This window comes from Rana temporaria, chromosome 3 (assembly GCF_905171775.1).
Source record: "Rana temporaria chromosome 3, aRanTem1.1, whole genome shotgun sequence".
Taxonomy (NCBI): domain Eukaryota; kingdom Metazoa; phylum Chordata; class Amphibia; order Anura; family Ranidae; genus Rana; species Rana temporaria.
Window position 1 is genome coordinate 488,445,029 of NC_053491.1, and position 22,930 is coordinate 488,467,958.

The 22,930-nt window shown below is 50.8% G+C and overlaps 1 protein-coding gene across 1 annotated transcript in view; it reads left to right on the forward strand.

The window, feature by feature from the left end:
• The first annotated feature begins 4,318 nt into the window (after positions 1-4,318).
• FGF11 (fibroblast growth factor 11) overlaps positions 4,319-22,930 on the forward strand; it is a 34,518-nt gene continuing 15,906 nt past the window's right edge. The window contains exons 1-2 of the mRNA XM_040347124.1: positions 4,319-5,833; positions 15,154-15,264. Coding sequence (XP_040203058.1) covers positions 5,644-5,833; positions 15,154-15,264 — 301 coding nt within the window. The 5' untranslated portion in view covers positions 4,319-5,643. The remainder of the gene's footprint in view (positions 5,834-15,153; positions 15,265-22,930) is intronic.

A 22,930-nucleotide genomic window follows, 5' to 3' on the forward strand; every position in this document is an offset into this window, starting at 1 on the left:
ATCTCCTGTGATTGTCACTTCAGAGCCATAACCTGCCCCTCCCATGGCGGGACACCTAGACGGCGGCGCACAGACCCATTCGCCGTCTTCACACTGACTTCTGGTGACTCTGCAGATCGCACAAAGACTTGGGGACTGACCGGCGTGTGATCTGACGACCCGGTGACATACCTAAGTCGGAAGCAGTTGCCAAGGGAGGTCAGTCACGCCAAACGAAGTTAACCTCGGACTAAAAGCTCTGAACCCGTCAACCCTACTGGACCAGGGAAGGTCCAACCGGGTTTGCCGGAGCAGGGAGAAAAAGGGGGGCCATTGTGAAGGACTTTTTACCTATATGCTTCAGGTTAATCCTCCCTGCTTGTTTAAGGCTGTTAATGGTATTTACCCTTCTGCAGCCAGTCCTGTTTCAAATGTTAATTGTTCTAGCCCTGTGTTTACTGGTTACTGTGATTAGATAAGTGGCTCATGTTAATTATGCTGATTGCTTCATTGTGGTAATTATCTCTCTATATGCCGAGCCAAACCGGCTAGATACTGATTAGTTCAAAGAAATATCTTTATTTCAAGGGAGCTGTATTGAAGACCCCCCACTGTGTAAGGGGGGGCGGAGATTTGTCATTGTAACAGTTGTAACCACATATAAGCTCTGTTTTTTACTATTAAAAGTCTGTGTTGTTCCAGCCTTAAGCCTTGACTCATGTGTGATGATCCTGTGATGTTCTTGTATGGAGAGGAGGGAATGCTTGACGGGGATATCATACCGATACCGTCACAGCCTCAGCTTAGCTACTCGGCCCAGGGTCTCTAATCATACCAGCAATGCTTTTAGACGTCGATGGAGATCACTAGGATGTGATCTGTTTTAAAAATAAAATTGAAAAAATACGAATATTCGGAATAGCGAATATTGGCCGCGAAATTCGAGTTATTCGCGAATATTCGAATATGCCATATTCGTAACAAATATTCGCAATGCGAATATTCGTGAGCAACACTACTTGGAAAGATTTGAGTTTGATGCAATGGTTAGACATCCAGAATGATATATCCGATAGTAAATAAGTGATGGGTGAGGAGCTGAAGGGTAGAAAAGGTACATTTGGGTCTCCTCAACATTGAGATGGTTTTCGAAAGCCTTGGAAGGCTATCAGCTGACCCAGGGAGGAAATGTAGGGATCCAAGGACAGAGCCTTGGGGGACCACGATGGAAAGAGGAGAGGAGGAGGTAGAGTTGTAGGAGATAGTGAAGGTGCACTGCCATGGGTAGAAATAGACCCAACAAAGAGCAGAGGAAGCCAAGGAAGTGGAGTGGTTTTAGGAAAAACTGTTTCAAAGGCAGAAGAAAGGTCGATTGCCCTATAAACACGACCGGTTTTCCTGTCGGAAAAAGTCAGATGAGAGCTTTTGGTTGGGAATCCCGACCGTGTCTATGCTCCATCGGACTCTTTTTTCCCCATCGGGATTCCGATGGACTTTTTCCTGTCGGAAATCCCAACCGTGTGCACGGGGCATAAGAGTCTGAGTATGGAAAAGTGGCCATTGGTTTTAGCAGATAGTAAGTCCTTAGAGCGTTTCTGCAGGGAATTTTCTTTGTATTGTTGCAGGCAAAAGCCAGACTAAAAGGGGTCAGCAAACAGCGGCGGTGCGTCCATAATGGGCGCAGAAGCGCCGCTTTCCTCTCCTGTCACTCTCTATTTACCATAGATAGGTTCATGCATTGCATGAACCTATCTATGGTTGCTGCTGAAACCCCCTATTCAGGTGTCCGGACCCTTTTCGGGCACCGGGCACCTGAATTACATCGCCGGGGTTGTTTTTTGGATGCACCTGATTAGAGCCGTAGGCTCTAATAGGCGCCCAAAAATGTGAGAAACGGCTGCAACGCTGTGCGTTCACTTCTCACTCACTTCGCTTCTTGCTGTATGTTAGGAAAGCGAAGGAATTCGCTTTCCTAACATTGACCCGCCTCTCAGCCAATCAGGTCCACCGGGTTTGTGTTACCTGTCACCTGATTGGCTGAAGCAACAGGCACTGTTATTGAACACCAATCAGGCGTCCAATCACATCAGAGGACAAGAGAAGAACTGGGCGGGAGAAGACATTGGGTCAGGGAAGATGGAGGACACTGGACACCCCTAGCCGCCTGCCGCCGTCACCTGCTGCCTACCCAAGACAAGGTAAGTGCCGGGCAGATGGGGCACAGCGGCAACATTTGGGGCACAGTGGCAGCACATATGGGGCACAGTGGCAGCACATGGGGCACAGTGGCAACATTTTGGGCACAGCGGCAACATTTGGGGCACAGTGGCAGCACATGGGGCACAGTGGCAGCACATGGGGCTAAGTGGCAACATTTTAGGTGCAGTGGCAACATTTGGGGCACAGTGGCAGCACATGGGGCACAGTGGCAACACATGGGGCACAGTAGCAGCACATGGAGCACAGTGGCAACACATGGGGCACAGTGGCAACACATGGGGCACAGTGGCAACACATGGGGCACAGTGGCAACATTTGGGGCACAGTGGCAGCACATGGGGCACAGTGGCAACATTTGGGGCACAGTGGAAACATTTGGGGCACAGCGGCAACATTTGCGGCACAGTGGCAGCACATGGGACACAGTGGCAATATTTGGGGCACAATGGCAGCACTTGGAGCTTAGTGGCAACATTTGATGGGCACAGTGGGAGCGTTTGATGGGCACAGTGGCTGTGTTTGATAGGCACTGTGGCTGTGTTTGATGGGCACAGTGGCTGCGTTTGATGGGAACAGTGGCTGCGTTTGATGGGCACAGTTTGTTTGCGCCCACCCCCAAAACTTTTGCGCACCAGCCGCCACTGTCAGCAAGGTTGTTATCAGCAAGGTGGTAGCTTAGGTGGTTCTAGACTAGGTGTTCTGGGAGTACACAGGAGCAAGGAGCTGGGTCTTAGGTTGCCCATCCCAGTGGGGTATACCAAGGTCTTTCCAAGAATAAGGGGGGGGGGCGGGCAGTTTTAGAGCTGCCAGTAGAGAGGGAGTGATTGAAGACGTGAGTTAGAGAGTGTTATATAGAGCCAGAAGATGATTGTGCTAATTGTGAGGGAACGGGGTCCAGGGGGCGGGTGGTAAGGTGGGCATCAGAAAAAAAGTTTACATTGTCCAAAGTGAAATGTACGGCATGTGGTGGCAGAAAAGTTCTGTTATGGGAGATATCTGATCAGTGAAGGTCTCATCACATCATCGGTCTTGTTTTGGAAATGATTGGCAATCTCCTGGGCAGTCAGTGATTTAGTGGGTGGACGATGGGGAGGACTATATCAGAAGGAATAACTCATATCTCCTCACAATGAATATTAATGGTTTTATGAGAGATGAAACATATTCCTGCTGATCTACAAAAATGACAAACGACTGAAAACGGCCCGGTGCCTCCAGCATGGGATGACCTCTACCACCCGCTGATTTTTCCCGTCACAAGGTTCAGAGAATTAATTGGATGGCTTGTGATAGTTGTCCATCCTTATCTGCAGCCATGAAGCCTGCGGGGTCTTGTCAGAGATTCATTGGCAGCGAGGTGTTAACTCTTCCGATATCCAGCCAGACCCAATATATGTATTCTAATTCTAAATTGTGAACATTTTCTCCATTCTAGTGACCACTGAATCATGAATATATATACTGTATGTTGTATATCTCCTTCTGTATCTAAGGTTACAGGATCAGTAGAAAAACTGTATATATACAGAACAGGATGGAGGGGTCAGTACAGGAATACACACTCTCTGGCCACTTTATTAGGTACACCTTGCTAGTACCGGGCTGGACCTCCTTGGAAACATTCCTCAGAGATTATTATCTCTGTGAACCCTAGAGATAGTTGTGTGTGAAAATCCCAGAAATACTCAGACCAGCCCGTCTGCCCCACCAACAACCACGCCACCTTCAAAGTCACCTAAATCCCCTTTCTTCCCCATTCTGATGTTTGGTTTGAACTTCAGCAAGTCGTCTTTCGACGTCCAGATGCCTAAATGCACTGAGTTGCCGTCGTGTGATTGGCTGATTAGCAATTCGTGTTACCAAGCAATTGAACGGGTGTACCTAATAAAGTGGCCGGTGAGTGTAGACATACGGTAGGGGACAGGATGGAGGTGAGGTGACAGCGCTGTGCGAGGTGTCGGGACGGCGGCGGCGTAGTACTCGGATCGCACTGCTACTTGAGGTCAGTCAATAACGGCGAGGAGTGAATGGAGATGCAGATTGATGAGTCTGGGCGGCCGGTGGTGGCGGAGTGTGGAGGGGGGAGGGAGGGGTGCTGGTGGAGGAGGGAGGGGGGAGCGGGACGCTGGAAGGAGAAGACTGGGACACATTAGACACGCGAAGAGCAGAGCTTTGGTGAGCGTTCTCTGCCAGACAAAGCCGAATCCGGAGAGCTGCTTATTAATATACGGGATTTATAAAACACCAACAGTTATAAAGGAGAAGATGAGGAATTACCATACTTTGTGTCGGCACATCAATGATGGGCAGCAGTGACCGGACACCGGACACCAGGAGACCTGAACTGGACACCCCTACACTGGCACCGGGAGACCTGAACTGGACACCCCTACACTGGGACCGGGAGACCTGAAACAGACACCCCAACACTGGGACCAGGAGACCTGAACTGGACACCCCAACACCAGGACATGGAGACCTGAACCAGACACCGCAACACCGGGACCAGGAGACCTGAACCAGACACCCCAACACCGAGTTCGGGAGACCTGAACCGGACACCCCAACACCGGGAACGGGTGACCTGAACAGAACACCCCAACACCAGGACCTGGAGACCTGAACCAGACACCCCAACACCGAGACCGGGAGACCTGAACCAGACACCCCAACACCGGGAACGGGTGACCTGAACCAGACACCCCTACACCGGGAACGGGTGACCTGAACTGGACAACCCAACACCAGGAACGGGTGACCTGAACAGAACACCCCAACACCAGGACCTGGAGACCTGAGCCAGACACCCCAACACCGAGACCGGGAGACCTGAACCGGACACCTCAACACCAGGTCCTGGAGACCTGAGCCAGACACCCCAACACCGAGACCGGGAGACCTGAACAGAACACCCCAACACCAGGACCTGGAGACCTGAGCCAGACACCCCAACACCAAGACCTTGAGACCTGAACCGGACACCCCAACACCGGGAACGGGAGACCTGAACAGAACACCCCAACACCAGGTCCTGGAGACCTGAACCAGACACCCCAACACTGGGACCTGGACACTTGAACTGGTTCCCCCGGGACCTGGACACTTGAACTGGTTCCCCCAACACCAGGACTGGACACCTGAACCGGACACCCCAACACTGGGTCCGGGAGACCTGAACCAAACACCCCAACACCGGGACCGGGAGACCTGAACCAGACACCCCAACACCAGACCTGGACACTTGAACCAGTTCCCCTGGGACATGGACACTTGAACTGGTTCCCCCAACACCGGGACCTGGACACCTGAACTGGACACCCCAATACCGGGACCTGGAGACCTGAATCGGACAGGGGAACACTTTCCAGGACCCACTGAGGGATGTGGAGACATGGGGACCCATGACAGCTGACGCGCCGCACACCGGGAGGATCGGACACAGTGATGGCTGCACTTGCCAGTAAATTAATCCGGCAGAAGAGAGAAATCCGAGATTCTGGAGGATCCCGCCCCGCACCCCCCCAGAGGAAAGTCTGCCCCCGAGGAACCAAATCCCTCTGCCAGAAACAGCTTCTTTTCCTGGTCTCCAAAGTCCGACTCTGCAGTCAGAAAGCAGCGATGGACAAGGACCCCGGTGAGATAACGTCCTCTGTATCAACCGTCATGACCCCTCACACAGCGCTGTCACCTCACCTCCATCCTGTCCTGTATGTTCCCTTTAATGACCCCCCACACAGCGCTGTCACCTCCATCCTGTCCTGTATATTCCTGTACTGACCCCCCACACAGCGCTGTCACCTCACCTCCATCCTATCCTGTATATTCCTAACTGACCCCCCACACAGCGCTGTCACCTCACCTCCATCCTGTCCTGTATATTCCTGTACTGACCCCCCACCCCCACACAGCGCTGTCACCTCACCTTCCTCCTGTCCTGTATATTCCTGTACTGACCCCCCACACAGCGCTGTCACCTCCCCTCCATCCTGTCCTGTATATTCCTGTACTGACCCCCCACACAGCGCTGTCAGCTCCATCCTGTCCTGTATATTCCTGTACTGACCCCCCACACAGCGATGTCACCTCCATCCTGTCCTGTATGTTCCTGTACTGACCCCCCACACAGCGCTGTCAGCTCCATTCTGTCCTGTATATTCCTGTACTGACCCCCCACACAGCGCTGTCACCTTCATCCTGTCCTGTATATTCTTGTACTGACCCCCCACACAGCGCTGTCACCTCACCTCCATCCTGTCCTGTCTATTCTTGTACTGACCCCCCACACAGCGCTGTCACCTCACCTCCATCCTGTCCTGTCTATTCTTGTACTGACCCCCCCATGCATCGCTGTCACCTCCATCCTGTCCTGTATATTCCTGTACTGACCCCCCCATGCATCGCTGTCACCTCACCTCCATCCTGTCCTGTATATTCCTGTACTGACCCCCCACACAGCGCTGTCACCTCCACCCTGTCCTGTATATTCTTGTACTGACCCCCCACACAGCGCTGTCACCTCACCTCCATCCTGTCCTGTATATTCCTGTACTGACTCCCCACACAGCGCTGTCAGCTCCATCCTGTCCTGTATATTCCTGTACTGACCCCCCACACAGCGCTGTCACCTCACCTCCATCCTGTCCTGTATATTTCTTTACTGACCCCCCCATGCAGCGCTGTCACCTCCATCCTGTACTGTATATTTCTTTACTGACCCCCCCATTCAGCGCTGTCACCTCACCTCCATCCTGTCCTGTCTATTCCTGTACTGAACCCCCACGCAGCGCTGTCACTAGACGTCCATCCTTTCCTGTGCAGCACACCCCCTTAGGGGCCACAGGTGCTAGGAGCAAAAGCAGTGCAGGTTATCGTGGGCAAGATCCCGGAAGAGCCTCCAAATGTAGCACACCCCCTTAGGGGCCTTAGATGAACCGGGATTCCCTATCCTGCACAGCCAGGCACACCATATGTTTCCTCAGCACTCCAAGGTCAGAGAACAGTACGTGACTTTGTTTTTGTTATTTATTGAGGGTTAATAACTTGGATAGGGATGGGAGGTTATGGGATGCCCACTTCACTTAATACTTTCCTCCTGTACACACTTGCATGCTGGTCCCAACTGAATCACTGTTGGTTTATCAGACAGCTTCAGTCATATTTTAGCAATAGCCCTTTGCAGGCAGGAACTCAGAGCCCTTTGTAGGCAGGAACTCAGAGCCCTCTGTAGGCAGGAACTCAGAGCCCTTTGTAGGCAGGAACTCAGAGCCCTTTGTAGGCAGGAACTCAGAGCCCTTTGCAGGAAGGAACTCAGAGCCCTTTGTAGGCAGGAACTCAGAGCCCTTTGCAGGCAGGAACTCAGAGTCCTTTGTAGGCAGGAACTCAGAGCCCTTTGTAGGCAGGAACTCAGAGCCCTTTGCAGGAAGGAACTCAGAGCCCTTTGCAGGCAGGAACTTAGAGCCCTTTGTAGGCAGGAACTCAGAGCCATTTGCAGGCAGGAACTCAGAGCCCTTTGCAGGCAGGAACTCAGAGCCCTTTTGCAGGCAGGAAATCACAGTCCCTTTGTTCTGTAGCAATATACAGTGATTAGCTTGTATTCCTCCTCCTGTGGCTACTGATCCCAGCACCACCTCAGGCATTGCCAACCCACCTGGCTGCAGCTTCCCTTTTCACTATCCCTCCACAGCGCTGTCACCTCCCCTCCATCCTGTCCTGTATATTCCTGTACTGACCCCCCACACAGCGCTGTCAGCTCCATCCTGTCCTGTATATTCCTGTACTGACCCCCCACACAGCGATGTCACCTCCATCCTGTCCTGTATGTTCCTGTACTGACCCCCCACACAGCGCTGTCAGCTCCATTCTGTCCTGTATATTCCTGTACTGACCCCCCACACAGCGCTGTCACCTTCATCCTGTCCTGTATATTCTTGTACTGACCCCCCACACAGCGCTGTCACCTCACCTCCATCCTGTCCTGTCTATTCTTGTACTGACCCCCCACACAGCGCTGTCACCTCACCTCCATCCTGTCCTGTCTATTCTTGTACTGACCCCCCCATGCATCGCTGTCACCTCCATCCTGTCCTGTATATTCCTGTACTGACCCCCCCATGCATCGCTGTCACCTCACCTCCATCCTGTCCTGTATATTCCTGTACTGACCCCCCACACAGCGCTGTCACCTCCACCCTGTCCTGTATATTCTTGTACTGACCCCCCACACAGCGCTGTCACCTCACCTCCATCCTGTCCTGTATATTCCTGGCAGGCAGGAACTCAGAGCCCTTTGTAGGCAGGAACTCAGAGCCCTCTGTAGGCAGGAACTCAGAGCCCTTTGTAGGCAGGAACTCAGAGCCCTTTGTAGGCAGGAACTCAGAGCCCTTTGCAGGAAGGAACTCAGAGCCCTTTGTAGGCAGGAACTCAGAGCCCTTTGCAGGCAGGAACTCAGAGTCCTTTGTAGGCAGGAACTCAGAGCCCTTTGTAGGCAGGAACTCAGAGCCCTTTGCAGGAAGGAACTCAGAGCCCTTTGCAGGCAGGAACTTAGAGCCCTTTGTAGGCAGGAACTCAGAGCCATTTGCAGGCAGGAACTCAGAGCCCTTTGCAGGCAGGAACTCAGAGCCCTTTTGCAGGCAGGAAATCACAGTCCCTTTGTTCTGTAGCAATATACAGTGATTAGCTTGTATTCCTCCTCCTGTGGCTACTGATCCCAGCACCACCTCAGGCATTGCCAACCCACCTGGCTGCAGCTTCCCTTTTCACTATCCCTCCAGGCAAACTTCTCAACAGCTATCCTCCAGACTGACTCCTTACCAGCCCATCTGGCTGACTCTCTTAATAGGCGACCCGAATGACTATCTCACCAGCCCAACCAGCTGACTCTGCAGGAGATCTCCCAGGGAAGGGATGAAGACTTGGCCCACTGCTGTCTTCAGGGAGAACTGGCTACATGTGGCAGTCTCCCCCCTTGTAAGTTCCCAGTAGTGCTAAACTACTCACACCATCCTCTCTCTTGGTCCTGTGCCTCTGGGGAGGGCTCCCTCTGTGTGTTGTGGCAGGATGCTTCCAGCACCCAAGCCCTGGCTCAAGGTCACCCACCCCCAGACTAGGGGGCACCCTTGTGGGCCACCGACAGCCTCCTCTGCACTATATCTCCATCTTCCACCCGACTGCCCCTGCTGGCATGGCCCACGACTATATATGAGGTAAGCTCTGCACCCTACCAGCCCATTTTTGGGGATTGGCCGAGGCCTCACAAATATTCAAGACAGCTCCTCCTATCCTCCACCCACTAGCTCTAGAAGATTCTACAACATTCTAGACCAGGGGGAGGCACCAGGGAAGCTGTCAGAAGGAGTCACCTAGTCCTGATTCACTGAACCCTGACCCAAATTCTCAGCTCAGGCTTAGTCCTGAGCTAAACTAAATTTACCTACACTAACAAACCTACACTACTACTGTTGCACTACACTAGTGGGTGCTACACCCCCCCCCCTCCAAAAAAAAAAAACAGTTGTGTCCCCATTGGCTGGGGGAAAAAACTCCTCAGGAAAAAAATAGGGCATCCCATAAAAAAAGAAGGGAGGGAAGAAGGGAAACAACTTGGAAGGGGCTTTGTACAAATAAGTTAGTAGCATCAAAAATATACACATTTTGTCAAAGAACCATATATACAGTTGCAAGAAAAAGTATGTGAACCCTTTTGGAATGATAAGGATTTCTGCACAAATTGGTCATACAATGTGATCTGATCTTCATCTCAGTCATAACAATAGACAATCACAGTCTGCTTAAACTAATAACACACAAAGAATTAAATGTTACCATGTTTTTATTGAACACACCATGTAAACATTCACAGTGCAGGTGGAAAAAGTATGTGAACCCTTGGATTTAATAACTGGTTGAACCTCCTTTGGCAGCAATAACTTCACCCGAACGTTTCCTGTAGTTGCAGATCAGACGTGCACAACGGTCAGGAGTAATTCTTCACCATTCCTCTTTACAGAACTGTTTCACTTCAGCAATATTCTTGGGATGTCTGGTGTGAATCGCTTTCTTGAGGTCATGCCACAGCATCTCAATGGGGTTGAGGTCAGGACTCTGACTGGGCCACTCCAGAAGGCGTATTTCCTTCTGTTTAAGCCATTCTGTTGTTGATTTACTTCTATGCTTTGGGTCGTTGTCCCGTTGCAACACCCATCTTCTGTTGAGCTTCAGCTGGTGGACAGATGGCCTTAAGTTCTCCTGCAAAATGTCTTGATAAACTTGGGAATTCATTTTTCCTTCGATGATAGCAATCCGTCCAGGCCCTGACGCAGCAAAGCAGCCCCAAACCATGATGCCCCCACCACCATACTTCACAGTTGGGATGAGGCTTTGATGTTGGTGTGCTGTGCATTTTTTTCTCCACACACAGTGTTGTGTGTTTCTTCCAAAAAACTCAACTTTGGTTTCATCTGTCCACAGAATATTTTACCAGTACTGCTGTGGAACATCCAGGTGCTCTTGTAAAAACTGTAAACGTGCAGCAATGTGATTTTTTTGGACAGCAGTGGCTTCCTCTGTGGTATGCTCCCATGAAATCCATTCTTGTTTAGTGTTTTACGTATCATAGATTTGCTAACAGGGATGTTGGCATATGCCAGAGACTTTTGTAAGTCTTTAGCTGACATTCTAGGATTCTTCTTCACCTCATTGAGCAGTCTGCGCTGTGCTCTTGCAGTCATCTTTACAGGACGGCCCCTCCTAGGGAGAGTAGCAGCAGTGCTGAACTTTCTCCATTTATAGACAGTGGGCCGGATTCAGATAGATTTGTCTATCTATCTGCTGGCGTAACGTATCTGCGATACGTTACGCCACCGTAAATTAGGGCGCAAGTTCTGTATTCAGAAAGGACTTGCACCCTATGTTACGGCGGCGTAACGTATGTTGTCCGGCGTAAGCCCGCCTAATTCAAATGTGTTTGATGTGGGTGTGTTTTATATAAGTTCACTGTGACCCCACGTATTTGACGTATTTCACGAACGGCGCATGCGCCGTCCGTAGAATATCCCAGTGTGCATTGCTCCAAAGTACGGCGCAAGGACGTATTGGTTTCGACGTGAACGTAAATGACATCCAGCCCTATTCGCGAACGACTTACGCAAACGACGTAAAATTTTCAAAACTCGGCGCGGGAACGACGTCCATACTTAACATTAGCTACGCCTCATATAGCAGGGGTAACTATACGCCGAAAAAAGCCTAACGTAAACGACGTAAAAAAATGCGCCGGCCAGACGTACGTTTCTGAATCGGCGTATCTACCTAATTAGCATATTCCTCGCGTAAATATACGGAAGCGCCACCTAGCGGCCAGCGTAAATATGCAGCCTAAGATACGACGGTGTAAGACACTTACACCGGTCGGATCTTAGGGGAATCTATGCGTAACTGATTTTCTGAATCAGCCGCATAGATACGACGGTCCGCACTCAGAGATACGACGGCGTTTTCGGAGATACGCCGACGTATCTCGTATCTGAATCCGGCCCAATTTGTCTTATCGTGGACTGATGAACAGCAAGGCTTTTGGAGATACTTTTATAACCCTTTCCAGCTTTATGCAAGTCGACAATTCTTAATATAAGGTCTTCTGAGAGCTCTTTTGTGCGAGGCATCATTCACATCAGGCAATGCCACTTGTCAAAAGCAAACCCAGAACTGGTGTGTGTTTTTTATAGGGCAGCTGTAACCAACACCTTCCATCTCATCTCATTGATTGGACTCCAGTTGGCTTACACCTCACTCCAATTAGCTCTTGGAGATGTCATTAGTCTAGGGGTTCACATACTTTTTCCACCTGCACTGTGAATGTTTTCAATAAAAACATGGTAACATTTAATTCTTTGTGTGTTATTAGTTTAAGCAGACTGTTAGGTAGATTCAGTAAGAGTTAGGCCGACTTATCAGTAGATAAGTCGACCTAACTCAGAATCTAAGCTGCCGTATGTTTAAGCGTATGCTCAAACAGATATATACGCTTAAACATATCTAAGATACGACGGCTTGCGCCGTCCTATCTTAGGTTGCAATATTTTCGATGGCCGCTAGGTGGCACTTCCATTGCGGCCGACGTAGAATATGTAAATGAGTTTATAAGCGGATTCACAAACGTACGCCCGGCCGCCGCAGTCGATTTACGCCGTTTCCGTAGCGCATTACAGGCCTAAAGTTATTCCATCTATTAGGTGGAATAACAATGTTAAAGTATGGCCGCCGTTCCCGCCGCGGGATTCAAATTTTTTAGGTCGTTTGCGTAAGTCGTCCACGAATCGGGATTTACATTGTTTACGTCCACATCGAAATCAATAGGCCTGTGCGGCGTACGTAACCGCAATGCACACTGGGAAAAACTTCAAAAACGTGAGGTCAAGCCTCATTACCATCAAACACGCCCCCCTCCAAGTCATTTGAATTCGGCGCCCTTACGCCCGCCCGCTTTAGGCTACGCCGCCGTATATTAGCAGGCAAGTATATTGAGAATCATTACTAGCCTAGCTAATTTACTGCAGCATAGCCTAAACAGGCTAAGCTACACCGCCGTAACTTTGCACTTATCTACCTGAATCTACCTATGTGATTGTCTATTGTTATGACTTAGATGAAGATCAGATCACATTTTATGACCAATTTGTGCAGAAATCCATATCGTTCCAAAAGGGTTCACATACTTTTTCTTGCAACTGTACATTACATATACACTATATTACAAAAAGTATTGCCTTTACACACACATGAACTTTAGTGGCGTCCCAGTCTTAGTCCGTAGGGTTCAATATTGAGTTGCCCCGCCCTTTGCAGCTATAGCAGCTTCAACTCTTCTGGGAAGGCCGTCTACAAGGTTTAGGAGTGTGTCTATAGGAATGTTTGACCATTCTTTCAGAAGAGCATTTGGGAGGTCAGGCACTGATGTTGGACGAGAAGGCCTGGCTCAGAGTCTCCATAGCCCTACTGACAGAATAAAAAAAAAAAAACATTTTTTTTTCCAAAAAATCTTTGGTAGGAGGAGCCTCTCAAAATTTTTGCAAAGTATTATCAGGATACAAGGCCTCACCCAAAGTTCTTCAACAGGAACCGATTATCCCATCTGGAAGACAGGTCAGTGTGTTAGGCCTGTTAGGAAAGAAACAGAGGCAGCAATCCTCTCCTTGCCACCCATTTCTATAACTTGTGGGCTGAACAACTCCCTTCAGTCCTTTCACAAGTAGTATTGAGGATTGGGCAGTCTTTTAAGGTTGCCGTCAGCCTCTCTGACAGCCATAGTGTGGCTCCTGGTGGGCTGTCCAGCCTTGACAACCACCACCCTGTCCCTGTAAATGGTTCTTCCCAGCCCACCCCTGACGAATGTCCTGGAACCAGGTCCAAGGCTCTTCACTATTAATGATGGTCCAAACACCCCCCTGTTCAGTTTGCACCAGAACTCCCGAACATAGCAAAAGTTCGGACCTAAACTTCAAACCCCATTAAAGTCTATGGGACCCAAGTTTGAAAAATAAAAAGTCCCCATTTTGAAGGCTTTTATGAAAGTTATTGGCCATAAAAAGGGTATGGGGGCCCGGGTACTGCCCACATGTTTCAATGCAAAATAAACTTTAATCCTTAACGCCCGGCGCACGACTATTTACGTCCGCAGAATGGAACGGACAGGCAGAAGGACGTATATATACGTCCTTGCCTTCTAGCGGGTGGGGGGTCCGATCGGGACCCCCCCCCCCGCTGCGTGCGGCGGGCGGGTTCCCTCGGGGAGCGATCTGGGACGACGGCGCGGCTATTCGTTTATAGCCGTTCCGTCGCGATTGCTCCCCGGAGCTGAAGAACGGGGAGAGCCGTATGTAAACACGGCTTCCCCGTGCTTCACTGTGGCGGCTGCATCGATCGAGTGATCCCTTTTTATAAGGGAGACTCGATCGATGACGTCAGTCCTACAGCCACACCCCCCTACAGTTGTAAACACACACTAAGTGAACACTAACTCCTACAGCGCCCCCTGTGGTTAACTCCCAAACTGCAACTGTCATTTTCACAATAAACAATGCAATTTAAATGCATTTTTTGCTGTGAAAATGACAATGGTCCCAAAAATGTGTCAAAATTGTCCGATGTGTCCGCCATAATGTCGCAGTCACGGAAAAAAAACGCTGATCGCCGCCATTAGTAGTAACAAAAATAAAAATAAAACTATCCCCTATTTTGTAAACGCTATAAATTTTGCGCAAACCAATCGATAAACGCTTATTGCGATTTTTTTTACCAAAAATATGTAGAAGAATACGTATCGGCCTAAACTGAGGAAAAATATTGTTTTTTTATATATATTTGGGGGATATTTATAATAGCAAAAAGTAAAAAATATTGCATTTTTTTCAAAATTGTCGCTCTATTTTTGTTTATAGCGCAAAAAATAAAAACCGCAGAGGTGATCAAATACCACCAAAAGAAAGCTCTATTTGTGGGGGAAAAAGGGCGCCAATTTTGTTTGGGAGCCACGTTGCATGACCGCGCAATTGTCAGTTAAAGCGACGCAGTGCAGAATTGTAAAAACCCCTTGGGTCATTTAGCAGCATATTGGTCCCGGTCCTTAAGTGGTTAATAGGGCTTGCCATTCGGCGTCAAAACTTTTTCTCCGTTTGGGAAGTTCCATCGTGTGCTCGGTAATATCTCTCCGGAATGACCGCCTCGCTAAGCTGTGTCATTGAACATTGCGTTAGTCCCTGCTCTAGTTGAGCTGTCGGTATAATGGATTGAATAGTTTGTCCCTGGAGACAATAAGATGAAAGAAAAGAGGTCAGGGGCGCGGAGAAGATAGAACAGCAGTGTGATTAGAGGAGGAGGAGGAGGTGGGGGGGGGGGGGGGGGACTCAAGTTGATTTTTTTTTTCTATTTCACATTAAATTTTTGACTATTCTTTTGCAGAACCGCAGTTGAGAGGGATTGTGACCCGTTTGCTCAGTCGAGTGGGATATTACCTCCAATTCCTTCCGGACGGGACCATATCAGGGACTGCAGAGGAACTCAGCCCTTATAGTGAGTAGACAAAGTAACTTTTCATTAGTCCACATGATTTGTTCCTAGTAAGCAGATTTCCCTAGAACGCAGGCGGCTTATATTCTGTTTCAGATTTTGTTTAACCACTTAAGCCCCGGACCAATATGCTGCTAAATGCCCAAAGGCGTTTTTACAATTCGGCACTGCATCACTTTAACAGACAATTGCGCGGTCGTGCGACGTGGCTCCCAAACAAAATTGGCGTCCTTTTTTCCCCACAAATAGAGCTTTCTTTTGGTGGTATTTGATCACCTCTGCGGTTTTTATTTTTTGCGCTATAAACAAAAATAGAGCGACAATTTTGAAAAAAATGCAATATTTTTTACTTTTTGCTATAATAAATATTCCCCAAAAACATATATAAAAACATTTTTGTTTGGGAGCCACGTCGCACGACCGCGCAACTGTCTGTTAAAGCGACGCAGTGTCGAATCGCAAAAAGGGCCAAGGTCCTTAAGCTGCATTTTGGTCCGGGTCTTAAGTGGTTAAACCCGATCGCTGAGTCACATTGGATCACACCCTAAATATGGCGAGCCAGGCGCCTTGGCCAGAATAGAAATCTCATTTTACGGCACTTGGCGAGAAAAATAAAACCTTAGGCCGGCCAACGGCAAACTCCATAGAGATGGGAGATCTCTGGTGCCCCGTAGCTGCCAAAAGAAATGTCTATACCAAGGTAGGCTGTGCTGACTCAGATTTCTCATACACAGGCGGATTTCCAAGTCCTGACAACGGTCAGGGTACCTAGAGCGCTTTCCAGGCTTTCAGAAAGTCTTTCTATAGGGGATCCCTATGGTTTTTGTATCTTTTACTTTGTGTTGAGCTTTCTGGGTACTGCATCTAGATGTTCATATCTACCATTTGCAGCCAGCAGGGGTTGAGCTCTCTGCAGGCACCTTCTGTTGTTCTTGTGCTGAAAATAGACAACTACTGATCTTGGAGGAAGAAGGGAGTACCGCCCCCCCCCCCCCCCCCCCCACCACCACCACCATTCAAAGAATGAAAGGGGCGGGGCATTGAAGTTCTTTGCTGCAATACATTTTTCACATTATTTGTCTTCACGTTGGACGTTCTTCTATTTAATCGGTTAATGGTGACTGATGCCACCAGGAAAGGACATGGACAGTTTTCAGCCCTGGGAGCAAAGATGAGAAGCTGACCACTCACAATGGGCACAGCGGGTGTACAGACCTGGGAACTCAGCACAGGGATGGTGGGAACCCCTCATAATGGGCACAGCGGGTGTACAGACCAGGGAACTCAGCACAGGGATGGTGGGAACCCCTCATAATGGGCACAGCGGGTGTACAGACCCGGGAACTCAGCACAGGGATGGTGGGAACCACTCATAATGGACACAGCGGGTGTACAGACCCGGGAACTCAGCACAGGGATGGTGGGAACCACTCATAATGGGCACAGCGGGTGTACAGACCCGGGAACTCAGCACAGGGATGGTGGGAACCCCTCATAATGGGCACAGCGGGTGTACAGACCCGGGAACTCAGCACAGGGATGGTGGGAACCACTCATAATGGGCACAGCGGGTGTACAGACCCGGGAACTCAGCACAGGGATGGTGGGAACCACTCATAATGGACACAGCGGGTGTACAGACCCGGGAACTCAGCACAGGGATGGTGGGAACCACTCATAATGGGCACAGCGGGTGTACAGACCCGGGAACTCAGCACAGGGATGGTGGGAACCCCTCATAATGGGCACAGCGGGTGTACAGACCCGGGAACTCAGCACAGGGATGGTGGGAACCACTCATAATGGACACAGCGGGTGTACAGACCCGGGAACTCAGCACAGGGATGGTGGGAACCACTCATAATGGGCACAGCGGGTGTACAGACCCGGGAACTCAGCACAGGGATGGTGGTAACCATTCATAATGGACACAGCGGGTGTACAGACCCGGGAACTCAGCACAGGGATGGTGGGAACCACTCATAATGGGCACAGCGGGTGTACAGACCCAGAAACTCAGCACAGGGATGTGGTAAACCCTCATAATGGGCACAGCGGGTGTACAGACCCGGGAACTCAGCACAGGGATGGTGGGAACCCCTCATAATGGACACAGCAGGTGTACAGACCTGGGAACTCAGCACAGGGATGGTGGGAACCCCTCATAATGAGCACAGCGGGTGTACAGACCCGGGAACTCAGCACAGGGATGGCGGGAACCCCTCATAATGGGCACAGCAGGTGTACAGACCCAGGAACTCAGCACAGGGATGGTGGGAACCCCTCATAATGCGCACAACGGGTGTACAGACCCGGGAACTCAGCACAGTGATGGTGGTAAACCCTCATAATGGGCACAGCAGGTGTCACCAGAGAACTTACCATCAGAGTCCCTGCAGGATAGAAGAGACTGAATTTTTATCTCAGCTTTATCTAGCTAGGATGGACTGTAGAGCTGCACAGGGGCCCTATGGAATTTAAGGGGCCCATTTACACAAGATATGGATCAGGTGGGTGCTGTGACCCTTCCCTGCCATAGGTCTACACATTTGTCACTCCTATGGAACAGATGAGAATTGGGAGACCTAACTGTGCCATTGACCTTGGAGCCCTTTGCATCTACCAATCCCTGAAATCCAATGTGTTGGGTGGAGTGACACTTTAACCTTCCTGTGCTTTGCAGCCAATAAATGACCTCAGTGATAGTGTGTGGAGGCCATAGACCTTCACAGGGCCAGTGACAGCTTTGTGCCTGAGTGTGGCCTAGATTGTCAACGATCCCTCTCTGCTCTCTCTATCTCTGTCTCCGCACAGTATAATGAGGTTCACGTGCACCTCGTAATGACCATTCCTGTCCCAGTTTCTCTCCGATTAGGGATAACCCTCTCTTCTCCAAAATGCAGAGAGCGACAGCAGAGCCGGTAGCCGAGAGCAATGGCAGAGCTTCCAAGTCTACTGCTGAGGGACAGGGGGTCACTGAGAGCGATGGCAGAGCCTCCAAGTCTACTGCTGAGGGACAGGGGGTCACTGAGAGTGATGGCAGAGCAGGGGCGGACTGACAACTCATGGGGCCCCCGGGCAATAGAAGATTATGGGGCCCCTCTGGCTTACAGATGGCCACCACGCCAGGAGGTAGTGCAGAGGCGGGCAGCTAAAATCTTGGGATATTCACATTAAAAGCATGTCATTTTCGGACATATCAGGGACAGATAAAAAAAAAACACAGATTTTTACATACTGTCCCTGGTTTTACTGAGCCTGGCAACCCGGATGGGGCCCCCTAGTGGCATGGGGCCCTCGGGCAGTGACTCAATGGTCAGTCCGCCCCTGTGGCAGAGCCTCCAAGTCTACTGCTGAGGGATGGGGGGTCACTGAGAGCGATGGCAGAGCCTCCAAGTCTACTGCTGAGGGACAGGGGGTCACTGAGAGCGATGGCAGAGTCTCCAAGTCTACTGCTGAGGGACAGGGGATCACTGAGAGCGATGGCAGAGCCTCCAAGTCTACTGCTGAGGGACAGGGGGTCACTGAGAGCGATGGCAGAGCCTCCAAGTGTACTGCTGAGGGACAGGGGGTCACTGAGAGCGATGGCAGAGCCTCCAAGTCTACTGCTGAGGGATGGGGGGTCACTGAGAGCGATGGCAGGGCCTTCAAGTCTACTGCTGAGGGACAGGGGGTCACTGAGAACGATGGCAGAGCCTCCAACAAGTCTACTGCTGAGGGACAGGGGGTTACTGAGAGCGATGGCAGAGCCTTCAAGTCTACTGCTAAGGGACGGGGGTCACTAAGAGCGATGGCAGAGCCTCCAAGTCTACTGCTAAGGGACGGGGGTCACTAAGAGCGATGGCAGAGCCTCCAAGTCTACTGCTAAGGGACTGGGGTCACTAAGAGCGATGGCAGAGCCTCCAAGTCTACTGCTAAGGGACGGGGGTCACTAAGAGCGATGGCAGAGCCTCCAAGTCTACTGCTAAGGGACGGGGGTCACTAAGAGCGATGGCAGAGCCTCCAAGTCTTCTGCTAAGGGACGGGGGGTCACTGAGAGCGATGGCAGAGCCTCCAAGTCTACTGCTAAGGGACGGGGGGTCACTGAGAGCGATGGCAGAGCCTCCAAGTCTACTGCTGAGGGATGGGGGGGTCACTGAGAGCGATGGCAGGGCCTTCAAGTCTACTGCTAAGGGACGGGGGTCACTAAGAGCGATGGCAGAGCCTCCAAGTCTACTGCTAAGGGACGGGGGGTCACTGAGAGCGATGGCAGAGCCTCCAAGTCTACTGCTAAGGGACGGGGGTCACTGAGAGCGATGGCAGAGCCTCCAAGTCTACTGCTGAGGGACGGGGGGTCACTGAGAGCGATGGCAGAGCCTCCAGGTCTACTGCTAAGGGACGGGGGTCGCTGAGAGCGATGGCAGAGCCTTCAAGTCTACTGCTGAGGGACAGGGGGTCACTGAGAGTGATGGCAGAGCCTCCAAGTCTACTGCTGAGGGACAAGGGGTCACTGAGAGCGATGGCAGAGCCTCCAAGTCTACTGCTGAGGGACAGGGGGTTACTGAGAGCGATGGCAGAGCCTTCAAGTCTACTGCTGAGGGACAGGGGGTCACTGAGAGCGATGGCAGAGCCTCCAAGTCTACTGCTGAGGGACAGGGGGTCACTGAGAGCGATGACAGAGGCACCAGGTCTACTGCTGAGGGACAGGGGGTCACTGAGCGTTAGCACAGCCTCTAAGTCTACTGCTGAGGGATGGGGCGTCACTCAGAGCGATAGAAGAGCCTCCAAGTCTACTGCTGAGGGATGGGGGTTACCAAGAGCAATGACCGAGCATCCAAGACTAATACTGAGGGAAGATAGGGTCACTGAGAGCGATGGCAAAGCCGCTAAGTCTACTGCTGAGGGACAGGGGGTCACAGAGAGGGACGGCACAGCCTCCAAATCTACTGCTGAGGGATGGGGGGCTTACTGAGAGTGATGACCGAGCCTCCAAGTCTACTGCTGAGGTAAAGGTGGGGTCACCAAAGCAATGGCAGAGTCTCCAAGTCTACTGCTGAGGGACAGGGGGTCACTAAAAGCAACAACAGAGTCTCCAAGTCTACTGCTGAGGGACTGGGGGGGGGGTCACCGTGAGCAATGGAAGAGCCTCTAAATGGACTGCTGAGGGGGACAGGGGGTCACCAAGAGTGATGGCAGAGCCTCCAAGTCTACCGCTGAGGAACGGGGCGTCACCAAAAGCAACAGCAGAGCCCCCAAGTCTACTGCTGAGAGGTGTGGGGGGGTCACTTGAGAGTAATGGCAGATTAACCAAGTCTACTGCTGAAGGACGGGGGGTCATGAGAGAAAGAACAAGATGATCCAAATTAAGAAGTTGTAAAAGGGCTGGCAGAGAGGAGCTTGGATCTTTCTTTTTTTTCGCTTTATTGATTCCGGCGAGGCTTTATGGGGCCAGAATGACATCGGTGGATTCTGTGCCTGGGGCGCACTCAGGAAAGTGATTTATTGCCAGTCCCAAGAAGCCAAAGCCAAGGATTTGAATTGGCGTCTTCAAAGAGTTGCAGTCTTGGCCAATGGCCAGACCTGTGTCCTTGTCGGAGACATGCAGCACCATGCGGAATGTGCAGCTGTTGCCGTAGGGGACCGCCATACACACGACCACCTGCCGGGATCTGATATTTGTTTATATGTGACAGGACAGAATCTACAACCCTGTAGTGATCGATTTGACTTCTGATAAACAGGACAGGCTGGAGCAGCAGAAAACAAACACAACAGAACTGAGAAGGCTTTGGGGGGGATAAGGTGACCCCAATTATCAGATATTGCTTCTGTTTTAATAAAGAAAGCCTAAAGCTGGCCGTAGATGGGTAGAATTCCAAACAAGATTAGGAAAATAATGTTCTAAGAAAAAGAAGACAATTGAATGTTCTGAGAATTTTTTTACAAATTTTAGTAAGACTTTTCCTAAGAATTTCCATTTGGAATTCTATCCATTGTGACAGAGCTTCTAGGCCCTGGGGCCCAAAAGTGACCTCCAGAGCCAGGGACATCCTCCTGTGTAGAGTGGGTTACAAGGCATGGTGGCTGTAATGCAAGATGAAAAGGGTGGGCGCCAGACACTTTTTGAATGTAAAGAGATTTATTGTCTCTTAAACAGAACTGTGGGAGAGAGGGCTGGGGCCAGGACACCCGTTAGGTAGATGCAATGGTAATTGGCAGACTCTGAGACTTCTATAGGTAGACATCTATACAGGTGAAGGCCTCCAGCCGGACACCACTTCTGTATAGGTAGGACCGCTGTCTCCTATGACAACAATCTTGTAGCTGTTACTAATGGTGAGGTTATTCAACTATCTGAAACACGAACAGTTCTCTTTACCCCACACTCACTCACTGTGGGTCTTTACTGAATGAGCTCCCAGTCTCTCTCACTAGACTTCAGATCCACTCGCCACTGGATCTCCTGATCTCTTCCACCGTAGTGCTCAGTATCTTCCTCAATCGTCACTCCTGCTTCCCTGCTGGGTCCCTGGCTTGGCACTCACAGATACTCTTCAAGCTTCACCCCTGCTGACACGTTAGGTCCCTGGCTTGGCACTCACAGATACTCTTCAAGCTTCACCCCTGCTGACACGTTAGGTCCCTGGCTTGGCACTCACAGATACTCTTCAAGCTTCACCCCTGCTGACACGTTAGGTCCCTGGCTTGGCACTCACAGATACTCCTCAAGCTTCACCCCTGCTGACACGTTAGATCCCTGGCTTGGCACTCACAGATACACTTCAAGCTTCACCCCTGCTGACACGTTAGGTCCCTGGCTTGGCACTCACAGGTACTCCTCAAGCTTCACCCCTGCTGACACGTTAGATCCCTGGCTTGGCACTCACAGATACTCCTCAAGCTTCACCCCTGCTGACACGTTAGGTCTCTGGCTTGGCACTCACAGATAGTCTTCAAGCTTCACCCCTGCTGACACGTTAGGTTCCTGGTTTGGCACTCACAGATACTCTTCAAGCTTCACCCCTGCTGACACGTTAGGTCCCTGGCTTGGCACTCACAGATACTCCTCAAGCTTCACCCCTGCTGACACGTTAGATCCCTGACTTGGCACTCACAGATACTCTTCAAGCTTCACCCCTGCTGACACGTTAGGTCCCTGGCTTGGCACTCACAGATACTCTTCAAGCTTCACCCCTGCTGACACGTTAGGTCCCTGGCTTGGCACTCACAGATACACCTCAAGCTTCACCCCTGCTGACACGTTAGGTCCCTGGCTTGGCACTCACAGATACTCCTCAAGCTTCACCCCTGCTGACACGTTAGATCCCTGGCTTACTCAACGATACTCCTCAAGCTTCACCCCTGCTGACACGTTAGGTCCCTGGCTTGGCACTCACAGATAGTCTTCAAGCTTCACCCCTGCTGACACGTTAGATCCCTGGCTTGGCACTCACAGATACTCCTCAAGCTTCACCCCTGCTGACACGTTAGGTCCCTGGCTTGGCACTCACAGATACTCCTCAAGCTTCACCCCTGCTGACACGTTAGGTCCCTGGCTTGGCACTCACAGATACTCCTCAAGCTTCACCCCTGCTGACACGTTAGGTCCCTGGCTTGGCACTCACAGATACTCCTCAAGCTTCACCCCTGCTGACACGTTAGGTCCCTGGCTTGAGACACAAGCTTTGTG